At 44.1% G+C, this 14182-nt stretch overlaps 4 protein-coding genes across 7 annotated transcripts; 2 read left to right on the forward strand and 2 right to left on the reverse strand.

Annotated features, from left to right (window-relative positions):
- Positions 1–280: 280 nt before the first annotated feature.
- Positions 281–1635, forward strand: LOC117649188 (chromatin accessibility complex protein 1-like). Its single transcript, XM_034391687.1, has 3 exons — positions 281–721; positions 1003–1120; positions 1196–1635. Exons 1-3 carry the CDS (start codon positions 602–604, stop codon positions 1459–1461), a joined length of 504 nt encoding a protein of 167 aa, XP_034247578.1. The 5' UTR covers positions 281–601; the 3' UTR covers positions 1462–1635.
- Positions 1581–5907, reverse strand: LOC117649184 (X-ray repair cross-complementing protein 5). Of its 2 annotated transcripts, none has more exons than XM_034391682.1 (18): positions 5608–5907; positions 5412–5528; positions 5074–5306; positions 4868–4990; positions 4574–4682; positions 4350–4493; positions 4175–4270; positions 4031–4093; positions 3754–3946; positions 3527–3660; positions 3255–3392; positions 3025–3173; positions 2827–2927; positions 2562–2736; positions 2355–2497; positions 2010–2213; positions 1794–1933; positions 1581–1709 (listed from the first exon to the last, which is right to left on the reverse strand). In XM_034391682.1, exons 1-18 carry the CDS (start codon positions 5620–5622, stop codon positions 1695–1697), a joined length of 2292 nt encoding a protein of 763 aa, XP_034247573.1. In that variant the 5' UTR covers positions 5623–5907; the 3' UTR covers positions 1581–1694. The 2 variants fall into 2 exon arrangements, with proteins under 2 accessions (XP_034247573.1, XP_034247572.1); XM_034391681.1 differs by having other exon boundaries at positions 4022–4093.
- A 147-nt stretch (positions 5908–6054) lies between these two features.
- LOC117649185 lies at positions 6055–10456 on the forward strand. The gene is made up of 9 exons (XM_034391683.1): positions 6055–6412; positions 6563–6749; positions 6832–6989; positions 7091–7228; positions 7310–7435; positions 7521–7568; positions 7652–7726; positions 7804–8164; positions 8263–10456. Exons 1-9 carry the CDS (start codon positions 6295–6297, stop codon positions 8738–8740), a joined length of 1689 nt encoding a protein of 562 aa, XP_034247574.1. The 5' UTR covers positions 6055–6294; the 3' UTR covers positions 8741–10456.
- Positions 10217–13807, reverse strand: LOC117649186 (vanin-like protein 2). 3 transcript variants are annotated; one of them, XM_034391686.1, is made up of 11 exons: positions 13571–13807; positions 13020–13103; positions 12791–12931; positions 12600–12722; positions 12358–12527; positions 12056–12270; positions 11477–11913; positions 11205–11369; positions 10864–11072; positions 10506–10666; positions 10217–10426 (listed from the first exon to the last, which is right to left on the reverse strand). In XM_034391686.1, exons 2-10 carry the CDS (start codon positions 13074–13076, stop codon positions 10537–10539), a joined length of 1647 nt encoding a protein of 548 aa, XP_034247577.1. In that variant the 5' UTR covers positions 13077–13103; positions 13571–13807; the 3' UTR covers positions 10217–10426; positions 10506–10536. The 3 variants fall into 3 exon arrangements, with proteins under 3 accessions (XP_034247577.1, XP_034247575.1, XP_034247576.1); XM_034391684.1 differs by having other exon boundaries at positions 13020–13107; positions 13571–13806; XM_034391685.1 differs by having other exon boundaries at positions 13020–13107; positions 13461–13577.
- Positions 13808–14182: the final 375 nt, after the last annotated feature.

Raw genomic sequence — 14182 nt, forward strand, 5'->3', positions numbered from 1 at the left:
GGGGGCCCCTTTTAAATATTGGGACATAGCAGGCTCTCTAAGTTGGACCTGCGCCTGTGCAGTCCTTCCTGCCCGGAGTCGCGTCGGAGGAGCCGCGAGCTTCGGGGGGGTGGGGGTACGGGACCGCTGGGGTGGGGGGGAGCGGTGCTGTGGCCGATACTGGATGCAGCCAGGCACATCTTCGTCGAGCTGCTACGGTGGTATGGGGGCTTGCGTCCCCGGGCCATACGCTGCAGGCGCGGGTTCGATTCCACGTCCGTGCTTTTTTTTCGGTCGCGTTTGGCGGGAAGATCTATCGCGAGTTAGAGAATGATCTGCCGCGAGTTAGAGAAAGATCTGTCGCGAGTTAGAGAAAGATCTGCCGCGAGTTAGAGAAAGATCTGTCACGAGTTAGAGAAAGATCTGTCACGAGTTAGAAAAAGATCTGTCGCGAGCCCGTTAGGTTAGGTTAGGATAGGTTGGACCGTTTAGTTTCGACACCCCGGGTCCCCTCCGGATGGCCGTAGGGTAGGAGCCCCTCCCCTCCAGCGCCCCCACCCCTCGGCTCCTATTTCTTTCAGGTGGCCGACCGCTCAGTTTACTGTCAACAGTTAACAGTGTTATGTCCGGCAAAATGAAAGAACTTCAACTACCCATCTCTAGAGTTAAAACTATAATGAAAAGCTCACCAGATGTCGACTCAGTTCCCCAGGATTCCCTTGCCGTTGTTACGAAAGCTACCGTAAGTTGGTTTTATGCGGCTTCCACCTGCCTTCCGAGCCGTCTGTGACTACAGGCGTAGGGTTAGGTTTTCCTTGTATCCAGTTTCACGTATCTCTCTGTCACGTAACCGTGATTCTTAAAAAGTACGATCGATTCCAAAAGCCCTGCTGCTTATCTTTTCACATCTGAAAGATTTGGGTTCGCTGATCTATATTCAGTTTTTTCTCAGGTTACCGCTGTCCCAAGGAGAACTCTCTTCTCTCCGAAGTTAATAATTTTATTTTAATGTTGTATTTACAGGAGCTGTTCATTCAGAACTTAGCCAGAGAAGCACTCAAGAATGGGGATACATCAAAAGTGGACTATTCTGATGTTGCCAAGGTTGTGCAGTCCAAAGGAAACTTATTTTTCCTAAGAGGTAAATATATTAAAGCTGCACTTCAAATGTCGGTGCCATGGCTGTTGCACTTCTAATATACTCCACCAATTTCAGAAATCATCCCTAAAAAAATAACTGTGAGGGAATATAAAGAGATAATGAAGAAAGAAGGAATTACTGACATTATATCAAGTTCTGAATCAAGTGATGATGAAGAAGACGATGAAGAAGGTGGTGAGGAAGAAGAAGAGGAAATAGAGGATGATGATAATGATAATGAAGGGGTTGAAGATGAAGAAGATGAGGATGAAGAGGAGGTGGATGAAGAGGAAGATGAAGAAGAGGAGGAAGATGAGGATGAGGATGATGCTCAGCGGTGACACCTATGAAATCACTTAATGTATATTCTAATACTCACCTAATTTATTTTTTTCATAAATTTATTCATTAGCACCTTTGTGATGGTATACATGCCCAGTTGTAAAAAATAAACTACAAGGATTATTATGATGTTTATTTACAAAGAATAAAAAAATACAATGTGCAAGCATGCTTTTGAAAGTACCATTCATATTTCCAATTGATAGAGCCTGGATAGAGAGCCTTGCAGCATTCACATTTGATTTATCTGTGAATATCAAGATGCAACTTATGAAATAAAGAAACGAATCTTCATGTTTGATTTAACTGGTAGTTATGTAGTTCTACTTACCAAATCATCTATATCTTCATCAACATCCTGGGTAGGCAACATCACATCATTAACATCATTTACCTGCAAAAACTTTTGTGCTTCTTCTATATGGATGGTGCTGAGATGGGATTCAGATGTTGTAATAAGACCTGCTTCCTCTGAAAAAAATTTCAGATGAGACATTGAACATTGCTTACTTGAATCATTGCACACAACTGATACTTGAGAACCGACCGTTAACAATTAACTGCCAAAACCCAACTTTTTCAGCTGGGAGATCTTTCTTGAATATTGTAATCTTGTCATTGTAAACAGTAGGATCAGAGTCCACACACTTTTTCCTCATAAGTAGAAGACATTTCAATGGCTTTTTAAAGTCATCAGCATCAAATGCTTTATGCACCATGTCTCTTATTACTTGATCCAAAAGACTGCATGCTGTAAAATAAATGTTTGCTCAGGGAAAATTCAAACTTATTCACTGGGCAAGGTGCAAGGCCTGCTGGTGTTCAGCTGAACACACTGGGCCATAAAAAGATGTCTGCAATGTAAGAAAATTTAAGTTAATAAACGTTCTACCTTCATTCAGGGACACTCCTTGGTTAAGTAGGGAAATAAAATCTTTATCAGGACGAACGGTTCCAATATGAGGAGGTGTAGGTTTTGAATCCATACTTGCCAAAGGTACTTTGACATCAACAATATCCAGTGGTTTTGTGTCTCTAAAAGAAAAAAGTTGAAGAACCACATCTGCACTGGAAGGGCACAAAGACAATAAGTACTTACGGTTTGAATATATCGGCAGCTGCATTTCGAGCACCTTCCTTTGGTGTTATTTTTGTAAGGGTGAACAGTTCTTTAATTTTCTCAACTGCTGGCTTTGCTTTATTAAGCATTTCTTCTTTTGGGGTGAGCAAACGTATCACAGCCTCATCAATGTCACTTCCACTAATGTACAGTTCTGTAAAGGAAGCCACAATGATAGAGGTGCCAAATTCATTTATCACCTCAATACTACTGAGATAAACACAAACACCAACTGGCTATTCACCTCCATTTAATACTTTTTTGGCAACAAGGCTGTGAAAGTGTTGTTCATATGGATCAGGTGTGTTGTGAGGATCATATGCTCCTTCTCCTGTTTCATTATCACTAAAAACAATTCAAAAGTCGAAACAAATGAAACCAAACTAAGAGTAATTTGATGAAGGTAGTAAAAAAAGGATGTGCATTATTCTGGTCTGCTTACTCATCTAGTTCCATTAAGTTCATGGACAGGATCAGCTGATCAACAGCATTTAGTTGCTTCTCTGTCGGTTTGTTCTTATCAATGACCAGTGGGGGGAATAAGAGTGTTTTCACACTTTCAGAGAAAGGCAATTCAACTAAAATGAAGCACTGGAAAAGACAAGCGCACAATAAAACAAAGGATCCACTACTGCATAAGTGAACCAAACTTAATATATGGGGGCAACTTACTTGAAGCTCTGGAGTTATCATGGGAAATAATGCACCTATTAAAGGCGCACTATTCATTCTGTAAACTTTTCGAACAATTGCAACCATGTCCTTTGAATGCATGGCCTGAATTAAGGCTGCAAAGGCTCTCATTGAGTTCTATGCAGAGATAAAGGTAGAAATTAAAAAAAAAAAAAACACAAAAAAAAAAAAAAAAGAGAAATAGAAATAGAAATCACCAGAAATAAATTCTCATGACAAATAATATTTGCAATATATCTGAATAAACAAACCTCTTCCTTCTGAGGAAAAATTTGATGGCATTCACCTTTGAAATAATACAGAGGCACATTACCTTTGTCTGTGAAGCCCAAAACACTCAGACATTTGGGCCCAGACTCATATACTAGTTCTGGTTTGTCATCCTCTGAAAAAAAAAAATTGACATACACATTTACAACAGGCACAGGAATTTAAAGAAACACAATAGGCTTCGGACGGAATGGTAGTTTGGTTGTACCTGTAACAGGTACTAATGTTTCTCCAAACATATAGCCCTCAATCAATTCGTTGATATCAACAGGGGTTGCTTCATCTCCAATAGTTGTATAAATACGGTCCTTTGCAACATATTCCAGATTTTTGGAGTCACCAAAGTCATCTTCATCTTCAAGTGCTGCATTAATTAGTTCTGGCGATTTTGCATCAGGATCCTAAAACAAAAAGTTTAGCAGGATGGAGACCAAGCTAAGGACATAAAATAAATGACTGTAAAGAAAGAAAAATACCAAGTCAACCTGAGAAACTGTCTCATTTTGAGACACTGCGTTAACTAGTTCCGCCGATTTTGCATCAGGATCCTAAAACAAATAGTTTAGCAGGATGAAGACCAAGCTAAGCAAATAAAATAAATGACTGGATAGAATGAAAACTAAGTCAACCTGAGAAACTGAGTCTTGGCTTGAGAGTGTAGACATTGTCTTCAGCTTGGAGGGTATAACAACATCATTTGCAGTTAATCTCTGTACCTCTGATATCTATAAAATTAAATTCATAAATTAACTTTTGATATCCTCCAATATTTTTCTACTGAAACTAGAATTGAAATGTATTTGCCTTTTTGTATGCTGTTATAGGGATTTTAACCTTGGATCCAATCTCCATGGTGGTAGACCAGGGTGTAGGTCTAACTTTTTTGGTCCCAAAGTACATGAGTGAGTACATGGCATCTTCGAAGCTGCATAACACACTGCCCTCAACCTGCCAAAACACTTATTATGTGAGAACCAAACATAAAGTAGAAATTATGACCCTACAATAGCATTCATTTAGCATCTTACAGAATCTATTATCTTAGCCATAAGAGCTTCCCCTTGTTTTTGATCTTGGCTTTTAAGGTCTCCATCCAGTTCCATCTCTTGGGTCTGACTTTTGTACACTTGAGGGCCACTGCAACAATTAAAAGAATAATAATTTTTTGAATAGATCTGTTTTTACAAAAGAAAAATCACAATGTGAGGAGAACGAAGGATTCTGCTCAGTATAATGGAATGGATTTTTTATTTTCATTGTGTTATTAAGTACCTCCACAATTCTAGTGAAAAATAAAACAAACAGAAGAGCAGTAAACTTACATGACAATTACTTGAATCTTTTCAGTTTGAAGGGCTTCAATCACAAAATTTACCTCATCATCACTAACATCAGACTTGAAGTTGGTAAGAATAACTATCTTCCTTTCTTTAAATTTTTTTCCTCTGAAAAAATAAAATTAAAGCATAAGTTGCAGACAATTAAGTAAGAAAATGGAGTTTGAAAAATCAAACACCCTAGACCATACTCTGATGCAGTCCTCATAAAGTCAGCAGCAACTATTAGGGCATCCAACCAGTCGCCGTCAACGGATGTGCCCTTTTTGAAGCTGCTGATAGTTTGCACCATCCTCCAATTGGCACACTGAAGCTGATGACGAATCTCAATATTGTTATAATTTTCATCATTTGCCAGAGGATTATTGGTGTCTTCGGAACCCAACAGGATAAGACCGATTTCGTCCTTTGATCGTGTGAAAATCTAAAACATTGTACAATCGAAAATACCTTCAGTATCAACCCAAAGTAACTTCTGCTCTGCTTGAAAATCTAATTTATCAAAGAACTATAAGTAATCAGTCAGTACCTTCTTTTGAATAATCTTCGTAGCACATAGCTGGGCGTTGTGTAGGAATGTTTCACCATTCAACGAAATTTCTCTTCCAACACTTTGACCGACATCCAAGACGATAACAATAGCTTCCTAAAACCAAGGTAAAGATTTAATATTCAAGTCAAATAAAGGGGAGAGACAAACAGGACAGGAGAGCTTATCGACTTACTGCGGATCTAGCCATTGCTAGCAAGCTGTCTCCTCACTGCGATTTTAATAAGGCGTGGAAACAAGTGTAAATAAAACTGACAATAAAATACTTCAAGGTTATCATCTAGTTTATGTTTCAACTTTTATTATCAACCAAAGAATTTTTAAATCCATTAAAAAGAATACGTGAAATACTCCTTTGAAAGATACGTGAGCCGAACACAACAATACCGTCGGTCCCAGCACTCCGGCGTATGAAAAATTCCGTACATTTAAAAAAAAACACCGCCTTTGTAGAGCCTTGTTGGCTTTCTCGGCTTTCTCCGCAGTTTAAAGCGAGATTTAAAGTATGGCTGGGTCCAAAGTCATAATCCGTTCAGATTCGAACCTTTCTTCCATGTCTCGTGGAAGGAAACCCAAAAACTAGGGCTAGGGCTAGTGGAATGACCCTTCTCCGCCTTATCAAACAGCAGCGGCTTTGGCTTGTTGTCGCGATTGTTCACTTTTCTTTCATTCAAGATGTCTTGTTGATTTTGACAGATAATGTTTGATATCATTATCTTAAAAACAATATGGGCGAACGTTTCAATTTTTCAATTAACGTATTGTACACATTTCTGTGAATCTATACCGTTAACCTTCGTGTTAACGTTGTGATGTTTCAATGTATTCCGTACGAATAAATTTGTAAGCTACAAGGGAAGGCATGATACGGGATCAAATTTACAGAAATGAACATTATCGAACATTAAAATACGTTAGTAAAATTATGGCTATAATTTTTTTGCTATGGTTCGCAATCACTTTCCTGGCTCGAGTTAGAGGTAAGCCCAGACTCAAATTTGCATTTATGTAGGTTAGGTAAATTTATGTACTAGTCATTCATTTTGTTTGCTGTTTAATTGAGTTCACATCATGTACTTTTTGTTTTCTGACCTTCTGATAAAACTCATCAACGCTCCTAATTTTTTCAGGTGCAGATGAAAGGTTCAATTCTCTGAGCCCTCAACTGGAAATATTGCCTGAAGTTAGAAACAATGAAAACCTTTTACACAAGAGAGTGACAGATTCTCTTAATTTGACATGCCGCATTATCTGGAGGCCAAATGGACTCAAGTCTCTTCCCAAGTTCAATTTATCCTGGATGCTACCAACCAATGAGTGAGTAGTTTTTATCTGCATTGTTCTTCTTGACAAGTTCTCTATTTTGTTAAATTTTCTATAATTTTTCATCCTTTGTCAGGAATGTACAAATTTCGTCTGCTGCCTACAACTCTAAGTCCCTGTATATCACCCACCTTCTTGAAACTCATTCTGGAGAATACAAATGTGAAGCTCGGGAAATTACAAAGGGATCCAGTGGAGATATCCTTCAAACATCAGTGCAGGTTTTTGTTCTAAGTAAGCCGCTGACATTGTCGATAGTCTTCTTCCATATTTGTTGTGCTCATGAGTATTACTTTGACTGTTCTCATGCTTTGTTTTTTAATATTTCTCTTCAGAAAACTGCAGTCAGAAAATGTTCGAGTGTCCAAGTAAACCGGCCAGTCCCTCACACTGTATATTTAAAAGATATGTATGTGATGGGAAACCAGATTGTGCAAATGGAGAGGATGAAAGTGCTCACCTAGCTAATTGTGGTATAGTCAAAATATTGTACAGATTTGTACAGTTGTTAGTAATGAAAAAGTCAATGTTAAATATTTTGGGCCCTGTTTCAGATCCCATTAATCCATGCAAAGACAAGCTGCTCTGTGAGGATGGTCGTTGTATTCCACATAGTTGGTGTTGTCCCAATTCTAAGCCAGATTGTAATGCTACTTATCCTTACAAAGAATGTTGCAAAAGTTAGTAAACAGAATATTTTTATAGGTATGATGTGTTTTTTTAATTCTATTTTATTAAATAATTACCTTATTTTGAACTTTCTAGGAACGAATGACAGTCTGTTTGCTTTTGATCACATATCAAACATTAAAGGTAGGCTCATACTTTTCCAAGTATTAATATGTACCATTCTCTTTTTTGAGTGTGTTCAACATTTTTCTTTTTTTAACTCATAGGCCTGATAGATGAGACGGAACCTCCATCATTGAATCAAATGGGATTCCTTCAAACCACAATTGTTACTGTGATTGGTACTGTGATTATATCTTTTATGATGATATTAACATTATACCTGGATGTCTGTTTTATAAAAAATATTATTTTACAGGTTGTGCAATGGCTTTCATGGTTATAGTTACAATACTGGTCATTGCTATCTGCCGAGTTCATATGAAACGCACTCTGATGGCGGGAGCGACAATAAGTCCTGGCACTCACGACAATTATGGAGTCAGTAGGCATGGAAGAATAACTCAGCAAATGTATGATGTTGATTTGTTTTTTGGGCACACTCGTCCGGGGCTGCTTGTGACCTACAACATCAACAATGGTGTTCAGTTTGTGGGTAGACCAGTGGATCCCCCTCCATATTCTGAAGTTGTATCCACACCGCCTCGGGAGGGACCACCCCCACCTTATGTCTCGCATGAAAACCTCTCACGAACTGTGGCTTCAGAAGACCTTTCCAGGTAATGACCAATAGGTACCTTAATGCTATACTTAATTTATTTTTTGATTCAAAGGACAGTAGTTTCAAATTAAATTATGTTTTCCTTTTCTTGTGCAGAATTACTGCAGTTGAGGATGACTGTGAAGACAATGTTGCTCATGAAAGTGATGCCCTCCTCAGTGCTGTACCACCACCACCAACCCCTGTTTATTCGCCACCTTCCACTCAGGGAGCAAGAGATGAACCTGTTACAATGTCCTCTTGTAGTACACAAACGGGCAATCCAGAAACAAGACGAAGTATGCGTTCTCTTCTGTCCACTCCCATCACTGTAGATGCCGGCACTCAGGTGTCATCTTTGTCAGATGGATATGCTTCATCACCATCTGTTTCTGTAGAAAGATTGGATAGACCTGCAATTAGTTTGATTGCCCCAGTACTCCGAGATACTGCCGTGGGTCGTTTAAGAGAGAGTTTTATTGGACTAAGGGAAAGAGGGAAGGAAGAGCCAGTCATTGGAAGTGTTTCCAAACCGTCCTGTGCCCTTGAACGTAGACCCTCCAGATCTGGTAGCCGTGATCGCTCTGAGACGTGATTGTTGGGACGTAAGCTCTGGTACACATGGTAACATGTATACTTTGTACAGTGTATTATCTGAATACTAAGTCTTTCTAGTTTCTACCTGTATAAATGTTTGTAAAGGGTGCGACGTGTAAGTTTGCCTTTTTTTTTTCCTAATTTGTTTACCTCAACTTCGTTATTCCTGTGCCATTTTTTTGTTTGAAACTTCTTTTTTGTTTTTGGACCACAGTATTAGTAATTTAAGACTGTTCTGATCTGTAAGAAATTCAGGTTTATTTGATATTATTTTGTTGTCTTTGGCCATATTGTTTTCATCTTTCTTATTCTATTATTGTTTGTCATCAATGAGTCTAATTTTGATGCCAATCATGGTAAGTTTTATATCTTGTACAATTTGTGCTTCATACAGAATTGCATATCTGTTTTGAGAAAGAAGGAAGTCTTTCATTTTATTTGAGCATATCAGAATTCTTAAAATTTTTATTGTTTTCGTATAGAGTTTGTGTTGCCATTATTTCATTTCTTATCTTTGCTTGATAAGAGTATCTGAAGTTGTTAAGTAATTTTAAATCTGACTCTGCCTCAGTGGGTCCTTTGCTGTTTCTTGAAACCTTTTGTTTCAACTTTTGGCTAAAACTCATTCAAAAGTTCAGCAGTTATCACATTCTGAGTTTGCGTGTTTTTAATCTTTTAAAAAACAGCTGCCTATAATTATGACAAGACATATCATTACGGTTTGAGAACCAAACACATTGTCTACCTTGTCGATACTATGTTTGTGAGTTTTACTGTGTTAACAGTTCATTTTTTAATCTTTTTTCATGCAAGCTGTAGACGTTCTGGTACACATTGTTTTTTCATATTATGCTTGTTATTGCGGCTCTCTGTGAACTTTGTTAGTATGCTGTTCTGTGCAAATTTCAAACCTTCAAATCATTGACATTAGGTGTGATCATAGCCAGTACCCATTTACCCTGTACTTAAATGTAAACCTATTGCAATTAGAGGCCAATCATTAACTTGCAAGCCATAAATAAGCGCTTAGTGAACAAATCTGTACCACTCATACCTTTGCTCTTTTTAATTCATAAATTATTGTTTTTGTAAGTTTTTGTATTTTGCTGTGTTTTTGTTTTATGATGATTAAATATGTACCCTAGGCTGGGTATTTGCCATTTTAATTTAATTCATGTTTCTTATGTACTCTAAGTAGTTTAACGGATGAATTAGTCTATAAGTATACCGTTTGACACAGCTATAATTTCTTTGATGTTGCTTCTTCTTTTCATTTATATAAATATCTCATTCTGTTCTCAATTTTCTTACAAAATTTTTGTTTTAACTCAACTAAAGTATTTGTACTCTTTGTACTCTGTCTGATAAGAAAGATGTGTCTTTTGCAGCAAGGGTAATATTGTTAGATAAATTGCATGCGTGTCCAGTCTGTGTACATTGGATTGTTGGCCACAAGGATACAATATTGATATTATTATCATTGATTTCTGTTTTATATTCTCCAGTGAAATAGATCACAAAATACTAGTGACATTCCACTGCAAGCTATGAAACTTGAGATGCTGCCACTCCAAATGAAGTGAACAAGTGACCTCCATGCAAATGGGTCAGCTCTTCTTTTCTTGTAAATATTGATATTTCTTCTATGCTGGTACTTGCTCTTGACGCTGTATCAGTTGTTTGCCTGTGATGAATAAATCTCAGATAAGCCACGCGTTGCTATCCTCATTTCAACCCTAAGGAAATTATTTTATGTGCCTCACCCTCGAGTATCAGTCATGATGAATGATGAAGTCAATAGCCTGTCGGAGTTTTCCCGTCCCAGTCAAATTTACGTCCATATATGGCGAAGGTGCGCAGGTCCACGACGGGCTTCTTCAGAACGAGGCTCTTCTTTTGCTTGTCACCGGTGGAACCGTCAGAACTGTCGGAATCACAAAGCAGAAAAGTTGGTGAAGGTCACCGCACCGGCACTGAGGCAAGCTGAAGGCTGAAGCGCCTGTGAAGTCGAGGGTAGGCAACACTGCGCGACGGGGGAGTTGGGCGGGCTGGCCTCATGGACTCCACAGGCGCTTCCCCTCACCTCGCTTCGCAGGCCTCGGGCGTTGGTTGGCTACGTACCTTGCGAAGTCGTACAGGTAGGCCGGCAGGGGGTCGTACCGCGGCCCCGCCTGTGTGGAAACGAACTGCAGCGTGTTTTGGCGGTCGAACTCCGCCGTGATGTGGACGTTGACGAACTCGGTCCAGCGGACCGTGGGGTTGTTGAGGTTGGCGACGTTCCACCCGCAGGACGACAACTCCTTGTTCCGACACGAAATGATTCCGCAAACCTGAGGGAAGGAGAGGGTGGGTTCAAATCTCCCCATTTCTTTCCACTTTTTTCTCGTGTGTGGGCAGGTTTTGTCACACGTTTTGCCCACGGACGTGCCCGCTTGGGATCTGAACCCACGCGTTGCACTGACCTGCACGCCAGTGGAGGCGACGCCCGAGTGGTCGCGCACGCCACTGAAGGCGGCTACCCGGTAGTACATCCCATCGAAGTCCTCGGCCTCGGCCTCCTCGGGGTCGGCGGCCGCTGCCCTGGCGGGGGAGGAAGCGCCGTGGATGCTCGCGGCGGCACTGCGCATCTGGAGGAACAGGAAGACCGGGGGGGGGGGGGGGGGGGAGTTCAGCTTCAAAACGGCCGGCTTCTGGCAAAAGAGGCGCTCTCTTTCGAAACACATGAATGGATTACCGAGTAGAGAGTTGTCCCCGTCAGCCTGGTGTTGAAGGTGCAGCGCAGGCCGTTGTTGACGACCACCTGCTCCCACTGCTGGGTCTCGCCCACGGCGGGCCGCGGCATCAGCGTCGTGCTGTACATGGTCAAGTTGTCCTGAATCATGCGAAGGGGCTTGACGGAGTCGACGGGGTCCGTGTCGCTGGACGCGTAGTTGTTCCTCGGGTCGAGCTGGTCCAGCAGCGGCAGCGCCGTCGCCGTGCTCGGCTGTCCGTGCTTCGGGACGCTGCGCACCAGCATGGTGGACTCGGCGCGGGGGTTGAACACGTAGGCCAGGATGCCGTCCCTGCCGCGGTAGATGCCGCTGCCCGTCGCGCCACTGCTGGGGTAGTTGAAGGCCGCGGCGATGAGGTTCACGTCCAGGGCGTGCGCCCAGCCCGAGTGCGCCTGCACAGCTGCAAGCAGGGCCAGTTCGTTGTAAAACCCACGTGAACCACACAGCGCCCGGGCACGCTGACCTTCGACCATCTTCCGCCAAAAGCAGCACGCAGCTTTTGCCGCATTTCCTCTGAAATCTAAACATCTACTTGGGCTCACCCGACAGGAACGGCACCTCGGAGAACCAGGCGGCGCTGAACACGAAGTCGGTGACGTTCTGCAAGCGCGCCAGCTGGGCCGAGGGCTTGTCGAAGAGAATGTCGAAGCAGATGAACATGCCGAAGCGCACGCCGAAGTCGGTGTCGAACGTCACGTACTCCACGGAGGGCGGGACGTTGTTGCCGGGCTCTCCGAACAAGTTGTATTTGTGGTACCTGGGCGAGAGCACGGACCGGTACACTTTTCGTGCTGAAATGCCACGAGAGGCCGATCGCGCCACTGTATACTATTCTCGCACGCACCTCGCGATGATCTTGCCTTTGCGGTCGAACACCACGTTCGTGTTGTACTGGAAGTAGTTCCGCGACGGGCACTTGGCGTCCTCCGCCTTGGTGCAGGGCACCTTCTGCACCAGGTTCACGACCAGGTACATGCCGTACTTGGCCGCCATGCACGACAGCTCACGCAGCGGCTGCGGCGGAGAGGAGGTGATACACTCTGATGGCGTGTTCGGCGGCTACCGACCCCGCAGCGGGGACCTTACCTTGGGCGAGTCCTCCACTTCGCAGGGGGTGACGTTGTTCTCGGCCGCAGGGACGGCCATGGGGTAGGGGCTGACGGCGAGGCCCTTCAAGCCCTCCTCGGGGAACACGATGATGTCCACGTTCTGGAGCAGAGCGCCGTTTAGCGTCGCGCCTATCGAAGGGCCGGCAAACCGCCCACCCCCAGACCAACCTGCTTCTCAGCGCTGGCCATGAACTCCTCCAGGGCCGCGACATTCCTCATGATGTTCTCCTCGGCCGTCAGCTTGAAGTTGACCGGCACGGTGAGGTCCACGACGGCGGCGACGTAGTGCGTGTCCTCCACCGTGGAGGCCTGCAGCAGAGAGGCGGGGTGGACGTGCAAACGCGTGCAAAGCCGTTTCCGACATGTCGCACCGACTAAGACTCACCGACGTTCTTACCTGGACGTGCAACAGGCAGAGCAGGGCCGCGAGGCCGGCCAGCAGGGACCTGGCCATGGTGTCGCAGGTGGGCCGACGCCGACACTGTCTGAAACGGAATCTATTGAAAAGCTTGCCGGCGGCGGCGAGTGGCCCGTTGGGCCCGGCGTGGATCGACCCCGTGACCGTGGGAGGGGCGGCGGGCCTCGCGGAAGGCGAGTAACGAGTACCCGCCGAAGCCGAAAAAGAAGCAAAAGCAGCCGGCCGGCCAGGGGGCGCCACTACGGCACTCCGGTGCGGCTCACTCCTTGATGAGAAACCGTGAGAAACGCGCGACACGCCACTCGGCCTCGCGCGTCCGCCTGTGCGCCCCGCCGCGGACTGGCGACCGCAAACGAGGATGGGACTGTTTATTTTTCATCGTCGCAGCCAAGTTCGGGGGCTTCCGGCTGCGACGCGTACCTGCGCGAACCGCACTACTGCTGGAAACTGAACACGCCATGGGCATTCCCCCTCGCCTTCCCCGCGGCGCGACCGCGGCCGCGAGCCACGCACCTCGCACCCGTACTCACATCTGTCGCGACCGCCGCTGGCTCCGCTGCCCCGAGTCCGTTCAGTCACACCACTCGTCTCGCCGCGCGTCTCGCTGCCTGATAGGTCGTCGTCGCCGGGGCTGCCGCGCCGCAAGGTGGGACTTGGGACTTCCTCGGCCGACGTCTGGCGTGGGGTCGGAAAGACTAAAGACTGCGGCTTGTACCGGGCTTATCAACCGGACTGCTCGAGGGGCACCAGCACGAGGCGCGAGTATTAGCGTCCTGGCCCCTCCGTGGCGCGGATTTGGGATTTATAGTACTCGACGTGAGAGGTGAGAGAGGGGGAGCATGGTATCAGCACTTTTCCAGGTCTGCCTATTCCTGAGGGGTACAATCATTGATAATCCGACACTGCCAATATTGGACCTTCAAGTGCGCCATATCAGAAATTCTACCTGACGAAAGCATGACGCAACTAGAAAGCATTTCAAAATTACTGCCACCCCCGCCTGCGAAGAAGAGCAAAACGGAAGTCAGAAATGACACTCTATGAGAAATAGGCGCTTCGGACACAAGCCGCACCATTTATTTCTCATAGTGTTTGTCCCTTCTGACTTTCTTCTTCTTCTTCGACTTCCGCCTTGTGAGAGG

This window comes from Thrips palmi, unplaced genomic scaffold (assembly GCF_012932325.1).
Source record: "Thrips palmi isolate BJ-2018 unplaced genomic scaffold, TpBJ-2018v1 HiC_scaffold_4, whole genome shotgun sequence".
Classification (NCBI taxonomy): domain Eukaryota; kingdom Metazoa; phylum Arthropoda; class Insecta; order Thysanoptera; family Thripidae; genus Thrips; species Thrips palmi.